We start from the raw sequence: 16,682 nt of genomic DNA on the forward strand, positions 1-16,682 counted from the left end.
AAAAAGAAACTAAGACACATACATCCACTCCACATAGAGAGGACCCCCTGTGCTGTGTGCACTATGTAAATTCACAGCCACTTCAAAGTGGAGACATAATTATTTTATATAGGCAAGCCTCTGGGGCCTTTGAAATATTCTGGGTCTCGTGTAAGTCCTGTCTTTTGTTTGTTTTTTGGGGTGGGGATTCAAGACAAGGTTTGTCTGTGTAACAGCCCTGTCCTGGAACTCTGTAGAACAGGCTGGTCTTGAACTCACAGAGAACCACTTGCCTCTGCCTTCTCAGTGCTGGGATTAAAGACATGCACCTCAATATTTTAATCTCTTGTTTCTCATTCCCCAGTCACAAGTTTGGGAAAAAAGTCACCTACTGCAGCAACCTGCGTGAGCTCCGGGAACACCTTCAGTGCGACCAGCTGCTCATCCCCCCGGAAGTGGTGCGGTGAGCGCCCCCTCCCCCCCACGCATGGCTCTGGGGTCCAGTATCCACACACATACGTGAGGGAGAGCAAGCCGCGGAGGCTGCGTATTAGTGCAAGTACAAACTGATTTAAAAACACATCCAGGCATGGGTTTGCCGTTCTGATTCTGAGCCGTATATGAAAGGGGTTCCCTGGTGTGCCGGTAAGCCGTGGAATGAAATGTTCCAGGAGTGGCAGGCGCCGGGGCTCGGGAAGACAGCTAGCCGCGGTCCATTCAGCTCCTGCTGAATGCCTCACTGAGTGTCTGGCAAGCTGGAGCGCAGGGTCAATGAGCAGAGACGCCCTGGCTCCAGGCCTGTGCCGGCCAGTTCCAGTGTAGTTCCTGATCCTCATCGTCACTTCTCTCCGAGGATGCAGCGCTCTGCCCAGGATGCCTGAGACTTAGAGATAGGATGCGTGGGTTTCCCACTGATGCCGATGGGGCTTAGTCTCCACAGAGCGCTTGGAGCCCGCTCCCATGGCTCAAAGGCTGTCCCCCTGGGAGGTGACACTCCTGTTGTGTCCCTAGGTATGACGAGAAGCTGCGAAACCTGCACAAAGGCCAGACAGCCCCTCCCACCAAGACGCCGCCACCTCGGCCGCCTCTGCCTACCCAGCAGTTCGGCGTCAGTTTGCAATAGTAAGTGAAGGGTAGATACAGCGCTCTCCTGAGCAGAGGGACCCCTCTCTGTCCAGGGAGGTTACCCCGGGGCCTTTGCCTCCTGCCTACAGGAGAGATAAAGGGTCGAGTCCCCTCTGAGGCTGAGTGTCCACTGTTCCATGTGTGCCTGGGCAGAGGACAAGCGCTTTCTGGTCACCCTTCAGTTCTGGCTCCCTGCTCTTTCAGCCTCTTGCTAGGACCCCTCCTGTCATCTCCCAAGTGAGATGTGTTCCTGAGACTTCGATGGATCTGTCGTCTTCCCCCTTCTACCAGGCCTGCTTCATTCCCATGCATCTTGGGCCCCTCCCCCAATAGCTTTCCCTGGTAGCCCATCACACAGCACCCCCAGCCTACCCCCAGTCCAGGTTCCTGTGTGCCTCACCCTCCGGGTCATGTTTGTCCCTTTTTGGGGACCTTGTGCCCTGGTAGTAGACCTGGGCAACATAAATTCAAGGCAACATTTAATCCTAAAGCAGCTGGAGCAGCCTGGCCGCCCACAGCATACTCAGGAAGAGCTGGGCACCCTCATACTTAAAGCTCTAGCCACCTTAAAGACCCACGAGGAGCTGGGAACCCCGGGAGGAGTTTAAGGGAAATCTGGTGGGGGTTCAAGTTTGTTCCTGTCCTTCCTGGACTACCAGGACAGGATTCCTCATGTCCTCATGTATGGGCTCTGGGATAAGACCCATCCACATGCTCTCACGGTCTGCAGGGCATGTGTAGAAAACAAAATATGTCGCATCCTAACCCCCAGTACCTGTGGCTGCAACTGGCTTTCAGGAAGGACTTTGCAGGTGTGAGCAGCGTCTTGAGATGGGGGCTATCTGAGACACCTAGGTGAGCCCAGGCTAGCCCCTTAGGGTTATACAAGCAAGAATCTGAAGCTGCAAAAGCAAGGAGTATATCCTGGAACCTCCAGGTACCAGCCTTACACCTATTCCAGACCTGAGCTGTAAAGTAATCCAAGGTGCTGTTTTGAGCTAATTAGTCATCACAGCCATCAGGAAGCAGGTGGTGAGGAGGCTGTCTCATGGCTCTGTGCCTGTCAGCTGAGGAGGTGTGATAAAGCGGTGTTCCCTGAGTGAGGCAGGGGTGCATCCAATGACTTGAGTGGATGGAGCAGAATGAGTCTGCAGGGGAGGAGGGGAGCATCTTGGGATATCCCAAAGAGGACTGTTGTTCCATGTGTCTCCCTGGATCCGCACCATCTGATGGAGCTTTCTGTTGTGATGGGTGTGGTCTGCTGGACCAACTTCCTGTCTTAACAACTTGAGTAGCACCCGTGCCTGCTGCTACTGGGTCACACAGTACCTCCCCACACAACCACACATTCTCAGAGAGGAAATGCAGTATACGGTGAAATAGTTTGCCTTCCCCCTACCCCCCCAAACTAGAACACAAACTTGCCACTAAAGAGTACTTTCTCTTTTCATGGGTTATGAAAGTTTGCTGCTGTGATTCCCTGGTGGTCCACACGTCATAGGTCATAGATGCTCCCTACGGCCACCCCAAAGGCAGGGAGAGCAGGTGCCTGCAGTAACTGCGATCGCCTCTAGGGGTCGCTAGTGAGAGCTCATCGCTGGGGCGCCAGACCGTCAAGAGAGACAGTTTCTGAGGCCTCTCTGTGCCCTTCCTGCCTCTATGGTTCTGCTGCCAGTGTTCCTAATGGTTTTTCTATTCAGAGCTCCTACTAAGGGCTCCTACTGAAGGCACCAGCCATGCTACCTGATGGCCTGTCGTACCCCGCAGACCTATCTCTGTCTTCTCAAAAACAAAACAACAACAAAAATCACTTAAAATGGGGCTAGGAGTGCTTGTCACTAAGCCAGAGCAGGCTGTATTTCACCATATGCTGTGAGGGGCTATGCGGCTTGAGGCAGAGACATATCTGGGGCTCACTGGGCTCACTGGCCAACTGACCTAATTGACACCTACTGAGCCAGTGAAAAAATGACTTACATTCACCTCCCACTCACAAGCACACATATGCTCACCACCACTTGAAAACAGAACTCAGGGGAACGTGCAGATTTGCACATTGTGCGCCAGAGCATCGAGATTGGGAGCCTGTCGGTGTCTGTTGTTCTCACAGCTCTGCTGTGTGGCTGGGTTTTAGGGGAAGACTTTGTTTTTGTTTTATTTTATGTGTGTGGATGTTTCGCCTGTATGTGTGCCTGTGCACCATGTATGTGCCTGCTTCCCGCAGAGGCCAGAAGAGCGCATCAGAGTTATGTGAGATGCCATTAGGTTCTGGGAATCACACGTGGGTCCTCTACAAGAATAGTCCGTGCTCTGAACTGCTGAGCCATCTCTCCAGCCCTGGTGAGGGGGCTGTTTTTGTTCACATCAGATGGGAGAGATTGACAAACTAAAGAGGGGGTTCTGTCCAAGTCTACTCTGCAGCTCAGTGCATTGAAGGAGCATAGGTGACTCAGGCAGCTGCATTACTGAGAAGCCAGCCCCACACCCCAGCATTCCTGGGTCCCGCTATGGGATTTGCAAACAGCTCCAAGAGGCTCCCCTTCCTAGCAGTAGCTCACTGTTTATATAACCTCATACAAGCTTCATGTGTCTTGTAAGTTCCTGGTGAGTGTCATGAGCCTTGCGAATTTCCCTCCTCCTCTCCCCTTTCCTCCCCGCTCCATGAGGGGATGTGTCTTTATGAAGCGAATAGCTACACAATCAGGCCACCTGGGACACCTTTGGTGACTTGAGCGCTTTCAGGATATGTCAACACAGAGTTGTCAGTGGACAGGAGGCTGCTGGGACTGTCACATCGCTAGAGTTCTTTCTGTTCCAGGACTAGTTACTGCTTTTAACAATCAATACATGGAACGAGCAGGCGGAGCTGGAGTGCAGCTGGGTGGTAGAGCGCTTGCTTGCCTAGTATGTGTTACCACGGCGGCCACTCCAACAGCACACAGGAAACTCCTCTTCATTATCTCTTTAGGGAGCAGCAAGCAGCGTCAGATGCCTTTGAGTACATTCTGGGCACGCCACTTTAAGACATAATCTGTGTGATTGCCTCTTTAAATTAATATTTTATGCTGTCTCATTGCCAATGACTATAATAAAATGGCTATAAACGTATTAAATAAAGCGCCAGATATGTAATTTGTTTGGACTGAGAATGAATGGAAGACATTAAAATTCATAACCAAAGCCCATTCGCCAGTGTTAATTTGCAGATTTAAGTTCACGACAGAAAGCCATCGCTTAGAATGAGCCGCTTAAGCCAACACAGAAGAAGGCAAGGGCAGGGAGTCAGAGGTCTCCGGGATGAGCCAGGGTTGGGGGCACTCGTTTAGCAAAGCCCTGGGTTCCATCCCAGCACCGCAGAACTATACAGGCTTGCTTGCCATCCTCGGGGAGGGAGGGAAGAGAGGTGTGAGTCTCCTCTGGGTACCTGTGGGTCTGGGAAAAGAGGGTGAAGTGGACCAAGCTCTCCATGTTTGGGAAATCCGAGCTCCTGACTTTACACATCCCAGTTTCCCTGTGTTTAGGGATGAGCCACTGACTTCCTCACAAACCCTGCCCAAGAGCCTTGCGGCCATGGGCCTCACCACAGAGCATGCAGAATAAGTGCCTCCTCCAGGAAGCCTTCCCTGATGACTCCACACAAAGGAGGAGGTGTGAGCCTCCTTCCCCTGCCCCAACACCCCCCACATCCTCCACCTGCCCCTCAGAGTAGGATTAGTGTCCAGATACAGGACTGACCTACATGTGCGTCTAGGAACTGGCCAGGCCTGGATTATTGGGTAAGGTTTCCTCTTTCTAAGTGTGCAGTGCCGTATGGGCTTATCACAGCTATGGGTCACTGCTACCATTGTCTAATCCCAGACCATTCCAACCACATCTGCTGCCCTTCCGGCCTCACAAGCCCCTCACAGACACAAGCCCACTTTCTGCGCCCAGATTATGGACGTTTCAAGTAAATGGAAACCACACCACATGTGGCTGCTCTTAGTCATATCGGCCTGGTGTCATCTTGCGGTCCCATAGAGGGTGGCTGGATGCCTTCATTCTAAGGCCATACCAGATTGTGTTCATTCTCTGGCAATTACTGAACTTGTAGCTTGTTTCCGCCTACTCATTATTATGTAGAATGGTGGTCTGAGAATTCACATGCAAGATTGTGGGTTTCTGGGTTTTCTGTTCTCTTGGCTCTATGGCTAGAGGGCGAATCCCTGTGCTGAGATTATAAGCACATTCACCTCCCTGTCTTTTTATGCGGTTCTAGGGCTTAAACTCAGACCTGTGTGCTTGCTTGCATGTATCTGTGCGTCATGGTTTGTTGATGTCCTTCTGAGAGTATTTGACCTGCTCCCTTGGGTTTGGCCTAGTGGTGGGGAGTGGGTTGCCCTGGGCCCTGGTTCTGTGCTGTGTGTGCTGGCCTAACTTACTGAGTCCACAGGCTATAGTACAAGCATCCCTGGAAGCCAGTGTGTTAGGTGGAACTGCTCTCCCCATCACGACAATGAGACACAGAAAGAGGCACGTGAGTCACAGGCTCCAACCACATGAGTAGACCCGGACGTTCTCTCTAGTGAGTTCCTTTTGGAGAAGCCTATAGTTAGGAAGCCCCTCATACCTTTTTTCCTCTCTGTGCTCAGTCTCCTGCCACACGATGGTATGTGAGAAGTCCTGGCCAGGAGCCCAGCAGATGTAGGGCCCCCTGCACTTGAACGTCCTGCCTCCAGAACTATAAGAAAGAACTGTATCTTATTTATAAATGACACAGCATCAGGGATTTTGTTATAGAATATGAAATAGGTTCTCTACCTCGATAGGGTTTCAGGACCATCATGAAGCCATTTCTGATTGCCCGTTCAGAGAGGGCTGGCTCCGCAGAAACGAGGCTCCACGTTTCTGAGCCCTGCTGCCCTGTGACTTCCTAGCTCCCTCACTACTCCAGCTGCCCCAGCTCAATAAACCAGCTGTAGTCTGTGCCTTTTGTGCGTATACTTTCAATCCCAGAACCCAGGAGGCAGAGGCAGGTGGAACTCTGTAGGTTCAAGGCCAGCCTACTCCACATAGCGAGTTTCAGGACAGCCATAGCCATGTAAAGAGGCTCTGTCTCAAAGAAAAAGAAGAAGAAGAAGGAGGAGGAAGAGGAGGAGGAGGAAGAGGAGGAGGAGGAACGGGAGGAGGAGGAGGAAGAGGAGGAGGAGGAGGAGGAGGAGGAGGAGAAGAAGAAGAAGAAGAAGAAGAAGAAGAAGAAGAAGAAGAAGAAAGAAAGAAAATGTGTGTGTTATATAATACATATCACATACACATTATGCGTATATGCGTGTGAGTCTGTAGTTCCCCTTGGGGCCTAGAAAAGGGCATCAGACCCCCTGGAGTTAGAATTACAAACAGCCATGAGCTGTGAGTTCAGTTAGGAGCTGAACTCAGGTCCTCGGGGTAGGAGAGTGTGTACTATTAACCGCCGAGCCACCTCTTAGCCCGATTTTGACCCTGCTGGTACCCGCACCAGGCAGTGCGACTTCAAGTAAAACAATTTACCTCTGAGCTTCAGTTTGTCCTCAGTAAAAATGAAATATGGCCACTACCAGACTCTCAAAGCCACACGAGGCACAGCAGTGACCACCAATCCATCTGCACTGTCCAGCTGCCTTGGCATCTGAGACCTCCCTGGCTGATCCTGTGGCCAAGGGACTTTGTGGGCACTGTGGCCATTCCTCCCGTCTTAGGGACTAGACAGCCATTTCAGAGGTCTGCCACAGGCTCTGGAGACAATGACTGTTTCGGAGAGCTGGGGAGGCTAGCGCCCTGGGACAGACCCAGGCATTCTCACTGCCTGCAAACAGCCAACCAGCTTCATCGCTGTGGCTTCCCCTCCCCACCCCACACTCTACTGTTTGTGCATTCACCACATGCAGGGCATGCAAAAGTAGGAAAAGCCTGCTCTGCCTGATGCCAAGCCCCTTCTCCCAGGGGACAGGTTGGGCTTATGAGCAGAGCTACCCCAGTGCCTTCTGGGCAGATGGCTGGACATTACTGCCTCCCAGGAGTTTCTGCGAGTGCCTTTGGCCCAAGGGATAGATTTAATGTGCCCCCAGCATCTTTACAAAGACCTGACCCTGTCCTGTGCCATTGAGGTGCTCAGGAGGGACATGGTGTGACATTCTCCCATTGCCCTGGGCATACCTGCCCAGGCAGGAAGTGAGTGGGGCCCATCTGCTCTCCTGCCTGGGGTGATTGTTATTCTTGGCACCGACTTTGCAAGTCCATGGAGCAAGCCTCCCTCTGGGCCACCAAGTAAGAGCTTGGGATTGTAGGGGTGTCTGCAGAGTTAGAACTGGGGGTGCCATGTGTACAGGCAGTGACTTCTGGTCAGGTCCCTGGTTACTGGGAGCCCTGACAGATAGAGGCCACTCCTTAGGCCCAAGACTAGTGGACCCCAGACTTAGAAAAAATTTCTCCCTTAAGGGAGCCTCGGTTTTCTTCACAGACAAAGGAGGTGGGGCTGAATGGTCCCAAAGGTTCTGCATACCCAAAGGTCTGCTTTTAAGTAACAAAGTGCAGCAAAGCACCAGGCAAAGGGGTCTTTAGAGGCTCAGCCTGGTCCCACATGCTGAGCAGGACTCTATAGGAATGATGGCCAGCCTGCTCTTTTCTGTGTGACCTGGACTGAGTCCACTTGTTCCCCTCTGCTATGGGCCATTTGTGTTCTGCTTGGGAACATCACTGAGTCCTGGCATGAGAATGATTTCTACCATTGACACTATTGCCATCCTGCTTAACAATACCCTGAGACTCCGGAGAGGTGCTGCCAGCCCCTTTACTTTCCAAAACTGGGAGACTGAGGCTCAGGAGGCTACAGGACTGATTGGCAAAAGCACAGCTCTGAGCTGGCACGGGCCATCGGGCTCCCTAGCGAGCAGTGTTGCAGCTCCTGCTGCCCTGTTCCTCCCTCTCCAGGGACATCGTCTCCTCCCTGACAGCTGACAACTAGAGAAGTTGACATGGGACAGGCTAGGAAGGGCTATCCAATCCTGGGCCTCTCGAGAGGTAGGGCCAGCCTCCTTCCTGGTGACTATTCAGGGCCCTACATGTGTGTCTTTAGTAGAGAGAAAGATCTCTGTGGAACCAAATCACACACAGTCAGGATGCATGGAGACCATTGTTTCTGTGACGTGAGCATTGCACGTTGAACTGAGCCAAGTGTATAAGGCCTGTCCCTAACATCCCAGGACAGCCCGAATGGGGACAGAGTAGGTTTGCTGACTGCTTGCACAGTAACAGGATTACCTTGGAGGATGTTACATGGGTGCCACCCTGGTGATTCCACAGCCAGGCCTGGAAACAGACCTCAGATCATACCCACTTAACAGAAAGGGAAATGGGGGCTCAGGGAGGTCAGTGCTGGGTTTGGCTGGCAGAACCAAGGTCACCATACATACTCCATTTTGGCTGTGCACTCAATTGAGCAAGTCATGTAATCAATCTGTGCCTCAATATCCCCACCCAAGTTCCAGTCAGTCTAAAACATTTATCTAACTTTCATCAAACAGAATAGGTGCTTTCTGTAGTTATACCTGTCCTTGTATCCCGGTGTCATAATCCACCTTCCTCTTCAGGGGACCCTGAAGCCCTTCCCTTCAGTTTTGGGCCTAGCATCACAAGCAGCAAGTATGTATCAGTCAGCTGCCACTGGTGATGCTGTGTAACAAGTAGTTCTCTCCATCTCAGCATGTTACAGCAGCAGGTCTTTTCTCTGCCTCAGTCAGTTCTTGTTGATGATGCTGTGTAACAAGTAGTCTCACTCTCAGCATGTTACAGCAATGGGCATTCTTTCCTGGGTTCCATGAAGTATGTGGAGCAACTGGGCTCCAACTCACTTTATATATCTTAATACTTTTGACACCCAGACCAGAGGAGTGGCCTCCACCTGCGACATCTGATCTCCCTGGGGAATGGAGGTAGGGGTAGGGGCTGGAGCAAGTATGATCCAGTCAGGAGATCATACAAAACATGTGCTTTGTGTCTGCTTATGTCCCACAGTAGGTTGTGTAGGCCAGCCCATGGCCAGCATATAGAGAGGCAACTCCCCTGCAAGTGAAGGTGACACAGAGACACTTACCCTATGTCACTGTGGCTCCTTCATCTGAGGTCCCAGGCAGCACTAGATGCTGGGGATTTAGAATCTGCGTTGAGTCCTCCCAGCTACCTGCTGTCGCTGTGTCTCAGGGCCCGTGTTTATCATGTACTTTTGCTTCGTTTTATTTATTTGAGACAGGGTCTCTCTGTAGTCTTGGCTGTCCTGGAAATCACTGTGTAGACCAGGATCGCCTGCCTCTGCCTCTCAAGTGCTGAGATTAAAGGTATGTGTCACCATGTCCAGCAAGTACTTTTTAAAACTGAATGAGCACCTAGTCTAGTCTCCTGGGTCACAGTTAGATATTCATCTATATTCTTTAAATAATATTTATCTATATTTTTAAAAAAGATTTATTTATTTATTTTATGTATGAGAGTACACTGTCACTGTGTTCAGACACACCAGAAGAGGGCATCGGATCCCATTACAGATGGTTGTGAACCACCATATGGTTGCTGGGATTTGAACTCAGGACCTCTGGAAGAGCAGTCAGTGCTCTTAACCACTGAGCCATCTCTCCAGCCTTCGTCTATCTTCTTGCCTGTAATACTTTTTTTCTCTGGCAAGCTCCTACTCATCCCTCAAAACCCTGCTTTGAATAGCCCCCAGTGTTCCCCACACCATATTCTGGGTGGAGTTCTGGTATTCTGTTGTCTTCCAAAGTTAGGATACTCATGGCTGCTTCATGGCGGTTGAAGCCGTGTCTCTCCCCAGAGACTCCTTGATATTATATCTTCTCTGCAATGGGGAGTCTGAAAACCTTCCCCTGGCCATGCCCCATCAAGATCTGGAATGAATAAGCCACTACATTCTTTTCCCTCAGCCTCAGAGACAAAAATCAAGGTGAACTCATCCCCCCTGTGCTGCGTTGGACGGTGACATATCTGAGAGAAAAAGGTAAGGAGCTGCCTCTGACCGGGACTCTCAAAGGGGCTTCATTTCGGCTCCGGAACATCCCACAAGCCTGTGGATGCCTGTGACACCCTGTGGCTTGGAAGGCAGAAAGAAGCATTGCAGGTGCAAAGACCTGGGTGTTTATGCATGAGTGTGGCTCTATGGGAAAGCTAGGGAGGAAAGGCAGGAGTTGCTTAAAGGACATCAACCTCCAGGCTTCTGCCCAGTATATCCACGTGCTGTTCTTGGGCCCGGCTTCCTCTCCTGGCCATGAAGCCAGCAGGGGCCTGGCGGGGAGGCAGCCAACTGGTGGTGTTGGATAGAAGAAAGGTTGAGTATTTCCTCCAGGGTCCCAAAGCTGCAAGGAGGCAAACTGGTCATGGGCCTGTGTGTTTCTGCACACCCTGCTCTTAGGAGGGGGTGACTGGAGTTGGGACATCCGATGCCTGGAATAGCCTGACCCGTGCCAGAGGATGTTGATACCACAGACGAGGGAGTCACAGAGTCCTGGGAAGCCCAGAGGGCAGGGATCTGGGGTGTTCAGTCTCTTCTTCCCATAGGACTGCACACTGAAGGCCTGTTCCGGAGATCAGCCAGCGCCCAGACTGTCCGCCAGGTGCAGCGGCTCTATGATCAAGGTGATGCCGCAGGCCCCTCCCTCCTGCCAGAGTCCCGATTGCCACCCCCAGTCCTCAGGTGTAACTCCAGACCCTACGTAACCCCAGAAACAGGTCTGGGTGGGGCTGCTGCCCAGGAACCCTAACCACCATAGAAGGGTCCTGTGTCCAGACTCCAGCCTGCTAGTCCAGGTCCTGCCCCAGCTCTCACTCCCTATGCACCTTCTCCACTGACGCCAGGTAGTCACATGGTTCAAACTAACACTGCAAGGTAAGGAAATCGATCGTGTTATGGCTTCCCAAGGGCAGGCCCCACCCTGCAAGCAGAGAGCTGGCATCTGAGCTGGGAGGACCCCCAAAATCACACTTAGCGAGCAGTGGTCTTGCTCCCAGGGACACTTGCTCTTTATCTCTGCTTCAACCACCCACCCCCTTCTGTGATTGCATGCCCAGTCAACAAACAGTACCCCACCCCAGCCCACCCCCGTAGTCCAGAGCCGTGTGTGCAGGCCCCAGAGCAAGGCCCTGACCTTGGAGCTCAAACCTCCATCCACAGCCAAACCACAGGGAACCATAGCTGACTCCATGGGCACCCTAAAAAAGAGATACAGTAGCAATAAGAGGGAACTGGTGGGGGGAAGCACCCCAAAATTCAGGTGGTAACAGATATCCCAAAGGCACGTGACTATGACCTATCCCCCCCCCCACCTTCAGTTCCGGAGTCATGGGCTGAGTGAGGCGCTTAATTACCACATCATTTCCTGCCTTCAGGGAAGCCTGTGAACTTTGATGATTATGGTGACATGCACCTCCCAGCTGTGATTCTAAAGACATTTCTTCGAGAGCTGCCCCAGCCACTGCTGACCTTCCAAGCCTACGAGCAGATTCTCGGGATCACCAGTATGTACTCGCTTGAACCCTGGCCTCAGGGTGTCCCTGGCTACAGACCGAGGTCAGCCTTGGTCCCTGTGGGTCAGCAGAGGGGAGCCTGGGCCTACCCCTCTCTTCATTCAGTGTGTCTGTAGGCTTAGCCATGTTGTCTGTAGGGTGGAGGAGGGAAACCCTAGCTTGCCTGGTGGCACTACGCAGGTGGGTAGCATTTTTCCTTCAAGTGAAGTGTGCAGGCCCTTCCTGGGAGCCTCTTGAAGACTGTAGTCTCCACAGACTGCTGGTGAGCCCTCTCCAGGGAATTTAGGAGAGTCACGGAGCCAGTGTAGAGCTGACCATGACCATGTCTCAAGTTGTGGCTTTTCCAGTTGCCAGTTAGTTGTGTGACTTGGGGTGCGTCATGCAGCTCCTCTGTGCTCACTTCCCTCACGTGCATTCTCTGGGGCTCAGTGGATAGAGCCTAGCATGCAGGAAGCCCTGGATCCCATCCCCAGTGCTGAATAAACTAGGCACGGGGCTCTGCAGACGTAAGTCCAGTACTTGGAAGGCAGAGGCAGGAAGATCAGGTCATCCTTGGCTCAAACCAAGTGACACCATGCTCAGCTGACTGTTGTCAGAGTCAGTGCTGTGACATTCGGCTGCTCTGCCTGCTTCCCGGGGAGGGGTTAAGAGAGGCCACCATGATAGCCAAGGTGGCCTGCGTCCCTCCCATGTCCTCTCTGTGACCATCATTCTAAGAAGAAGAACCAGAAGTTGTATCACCCGCAGTCCAGAGCTGGCAGCCCCTTGTTTCCCTGGAAATGTGAATTGCAGGCAACCCCTTGTCCACTGGGATTGCTAAGGAGCCAGCTCAGTTCCTTGAGATGATGGCTTCTACTAGGAAACCTTCAAGCTTTTCATAGATGGGGATCCTGTGTCCTGCTGGGAGCATTCACACAGTTCCAGGGTCTCCTGGTCACTGCACAGGCTCAGTGGGAGGACAGTGATGGTGTGTCAGCAGCTGGGGACTCAGGAACAGGATCCAGTGAACACTGGTGTGCACACCCACATCTCAGGGAGCCATGGGAAACGCTTGTTTGTTTTTCTTTTTTAAAGATTTATTTCTTTATTATATATAAGTGCACCATAGCTGTCTTCAGACACACCAGAAGAGGGCATCAGATCTCATTACAGATGGTTGTGAGCCACCACATGGTTGCTGGAAATTGAACTCAGGACCTCTGGAAGAGCAGACAGTGCTCTTAACCACTGAGCCATCTCTCTCTAGCCCCCTTAAATGCTTGTTTATGGGTGGTTTTTTGTTTTGTTTTTCTTGTTTTGCTTTGTGTTTGAGACAGGATTTCTCTGTGTAGCCCTCACTGTCCCGGAACTCATTCTGTAGTCCGGGCTGGCCTTGAACTCAGAGATCCATCTACCTTCCTCTGCCTCCCAAGTGTCGGGATTAGAGGCGGCGTGTGCCACCTCCCACTGCCTGGCTCGAGCCAGTGAGCGACTTGCTCTGTTTCTTTTTAAAATAATGTTTCAGAAATGGTTTCACCTACGTAGTCCAGGCTGACCTTGAACTCATAATCCTGCCTCAGCCTTCAAGTGCCGGGATTACAGGCTTCTGCGGCCACACTTGATTTCAGCTTAGGTTTCACTCCAAGGCTCAAACAGAGGATCAGAGGATGTAAATTAGTTGGTAGGGTGTTTGCCTAGGAAGCACAGAGCCTTAGAATCCACTCCCAGCACTGCACAAACCAGGCATAGAGGTGTCCATCTGTAATCCTGTCACTTGGGAAGTGGAGGCAGGAAGCTTAGGAGTTCATGGGTATCCTCGACCACATAGTAAGTTTGGGGCCAGTCTGGGACATAAGAGAATCTGTCTCAAAACTCAGATGGTGGGGTTGGGGATTTAGCTCAGTGGTAGAGCGCTTGCCTAGGAAGCGCAAGGCCCTGGGTTCGGTCCCCAGCTCCGAAAAAAAGAACCAAAAACAAAACAAAAAAAAAAAAAAACCAAAAAACCTCAGATGGAGAGTGACTGAGGGGACTGAGTCTGTGCATGAAACAGTTCCACCCAGCCCCCCACTCCCATACCGAAGTGGGATTTCCCCCAGGAACCGCACAGTGGTCTATGTCTACTGAGAGTCACAGGTAGGCACGTTTGTCTTAGAGGAGGTCAGAGAGTAAACGCCAAGCCTTCCCCAGTCATACGGTCTCCATGGCAGCTGCTGGCTCCATCCATGTAACCCACAAGCAGCCCTAGGCAATGTCCACACGCAGCCATGGTTGTGTTCAAGAAGAATATTACCGAGGGCTGGCATGGTGGTGCACGCTTCTAATGCCAGTACTTGGGAGGTAGAAAGAACAAACAAAACCCTAATTAAGAGAGAAACTTGCCAGGCTGGATGTGAACTGCTGGCTGTGTGTAGCTTCCTGGTCCTGGACTAGCCTTTCGCTGTTTGCTGAGTGACTCATTCACAGTCCTGGTTCCCAGCAGGCCGCAGTTTCTGTAGCCAACACACAGAGGAGGAAGGACTGGCAGAAGTAGTAGGGTGCTGAGAGAGCCTCCTGGCCAGGCTGTCCTTGGGACTGTGCTGCCCCAGCCAGCAGCCTCATGCCATTTCAGGTGTGGAGAGCAGCCTGCGAGTGACCCACTGCCGCCTGATCCTGAGGAGCCTCCCAGAACACAACTATGCCGTCCTCCGCTACCTCATGGGCTTCCTGCATGAGGTAAGTGCAGCTAGCTGCCTCCCAGGAGAAGGACTGGGCCTGGGGGCCTCTTGACAGCAGTCCCTGCACAAACCGGCCTCCGGTACAAAGTCACAGCCAACTCTACTCTTTAACCGCCAAAGGACTTCTTCCCTCCAGGTCAGCCAGGCTCCTCAGAGAAGTCTGAGAGTCTGATGTGGTACACAGAGATGGGGCAGAGGGGACAATGTGTCATATGATGCCACATTCTTGGCTTCTGTGTGTGGTATATATATGTGTTCATGCATGTATTCATGGATGAATGTGTGTGTATGTACATGTGACGGTCGAAGGTCAACAATGTCAGAGTTCATCCTCACTCGCTCTCAGTTTTGGGTGACAAAGACTCTTACAGACCTGGAGCTCATTTATCCAGTCAGCCATTACCAGCTGGCCAGCGAGCTGTGAGTCCCAGGGATCTGCCTGTCTTTATACTCCCACTGCCCAGTGCCTACATTACGGGCACATACCACCACACTCCTTTTTCTTGTGGGTGATAGGAATTGAACCTAGGTCCTGTGGCACATACTTTAGCTGCTGAGCCATCTCCCCAACTGCCCTCTACTGCACCCCCACATTCACAAGCAATTCTGTCTCTCACTGTTGCCTGGCTACTTTTCACGCAAGTGAGGATACACTCAGGCCCTCTTACTGGAGAAGGGGTTCTCAAGCTTCCTCCTCCTCAAACACTGGTGTGAGCTGGTCTTGTCCCCATACTAGGACTCAGGAGCAGGTCTTCTTTGCCCTCGGGGCTCAGTTTCCTTACCTAGAAAGTGGGGAGTACTGAATCCTACTTATCCAGGTGGCTGAGTCGGCCAGGAGGATGGGACCCCCCAACAGAGAGCCCTTTGCTCTCACAACTGTACCCAGGAGCCTGAGCTCAATTCCCCAACCATATCACAGAAGCCAGAGGGTGTCTGGTTTAGATCTTTAGTGCTGGGGACCCTGCCTCAAAGTCTGCCAAAGTGGAAGAGGTGCTAATGGGATGCTTAGGATATCCTCGGTGTTGGAATCAGAGTGTCCCCACAGAATCAAGGCCAGGACCTTTTATAGATGGGAGACCTGAGAAACTGAGACCTCAGTGGAGATGTGGCCACAACGGATTTTGATACCGGCTGAAGCCTCCGTTCCAGAATTCTTTTATTTAGTTGTTCTTTTATTATTTGTGTGTGCACGCTCATGTATAGCTATGCGTGTGTACACATGCTACAGCACGCACACATGGAGGTCAGAATACAGCTTACAGGGAGCAGATTCTCTCGGGCCATGGATTAGTGGGCCCCTCAGATTGCTAGACTCTGCAGAGGTCACCATTACCCACTGAGCATTCTCAATGATCCCATTGGTTTTTGAGATGAGGTCTTTCACTAGCCTGGAACTGGGCTTGGGTTTTTCTGGGGTTCAAACTCAAGCTGGTGTGGCAAGCGCTTGTCAAACGGTGCCATCTCCCCAGCTCCCCCGCCCCCCCAACCAGAGCTCTCCCTACACACCAGTCTCCCTTGGGGTAAGGGTGGAATTCACACTGCTGATGCCCGAGGCTTCATTTCTTGGGTTTCCTCTTCCAGGTGTCTCTGGAGAGCATTTCAAACAAGATGAACAGCTCTAACCTGGCATGTGTGTTTGGGCTGAACTTGATCTGGCCATCCCAGGGGGTGGCTTCCCTGAGCGCCCTGGTTCCTCTGAACTTGTTCACAGAGCTGCTGATAGAGTACTATGACAAAGTCTTCAGTGCCCAGGAGGGCCCTGGGGAGCACATCCGGGATACTGTCGAAACGAAACAGGCTGGTCCTGTTACCAAAGAATTCACACAGACGGGCACTCCCCGGGCCTCACCATACCTGTCTCGCCTCCGTATCCCCTGAGTAGCTGGAGACACCTTAAGATGCCCCCTTCCATTCTATGCATCTGTGTACCTGGTTGTCTTACAAACTTACTGTCTTTAAGAAGACACGGGAATTAAATGGACCCAGAACTTTCTAGTAGGGATTTCGTGCTTCTGATTGTTGGGTTCATCATGGTTCCCATGGTTCATCAGGGATATGTCTGAAATGACATGCATGCTTGAGGGCAACTCTTCTGAACCATTACTCAACGCGACTCAAGAGAAGTGTGAATTTGTTGGCAAGGGGCCCGGAGGCAGTCACTGTTGGCTGTGATAGGCCGTCCAACCCAGTGACTCACACAGCTGTAGACAATGCATGGGTTACCTGACAGTTCAAGGGTCTTTGGGGAACGCACACATGGCTGGCTATCATCTGGGGAGATTTAGCTGTCTGAACAATCACTCCTATCCTCCAGCAGGTGGCATGAGGTTCTTGGTGTCT

At 51.9% G+C, this 16,682-nt stretch overlaps 1 protein-coding gene across 2 annotated transcripts in view; it reads left to right on the top strand.

Moving 5' to 3' along the window:
- The window catches only part of Arhgap8 (Rho GTPase activating protein 8), a 58,520-nt gene extending 42,176 nt beyond the window's left edge, over positions 1–16,344 (top strand). For both annotated transcript variants that reach the window (XM_039078844.2, NM_001004242.1), the window contains 7 exons: positions 344–442; positions 991–1,101; positions 10,053–10,126; positions 10,684–10,761; positions 11,512–11,640; positions 14,237–14,340; positions 15,924–16,344. In XM_039078844.2, coding sequence (XP_038934772.1) covers positions 344–442; positions 991–1,101; positions 10,053–10,126; positions 10,684–10,761; positions 11,512–11,640; positions 14,237–14,340; positions 15,924–16,220 — 892 coding nt within the window. In that variant the 3' untranslated portion in view covers positions 16,221–16,344. The remainder of the gene's footprint in view (positions 1–343; positions 443–990; positions 1,102–10,052; positions 10,127–10,683; positions 10,762–11,511; positions 11,641–14,236; positions 14,341–15,923) is intronic.
- Positions 16,345–16,682: the final 338 nt, after the last annotated feature.

Source organism: Rattus norvegicus, chromosome 7 (assembly GCF_036323735.1).
Source record: "Rattus norvegicus strain BN/NHsdMcwi chromosome 7, GRCr8, whole genome shotgun sequence".
NCBI lineage: Eukaryota > Metazoa > Chordata > Mammalia > Rodentia > Muridae > Rattus > Rattus norvegicus.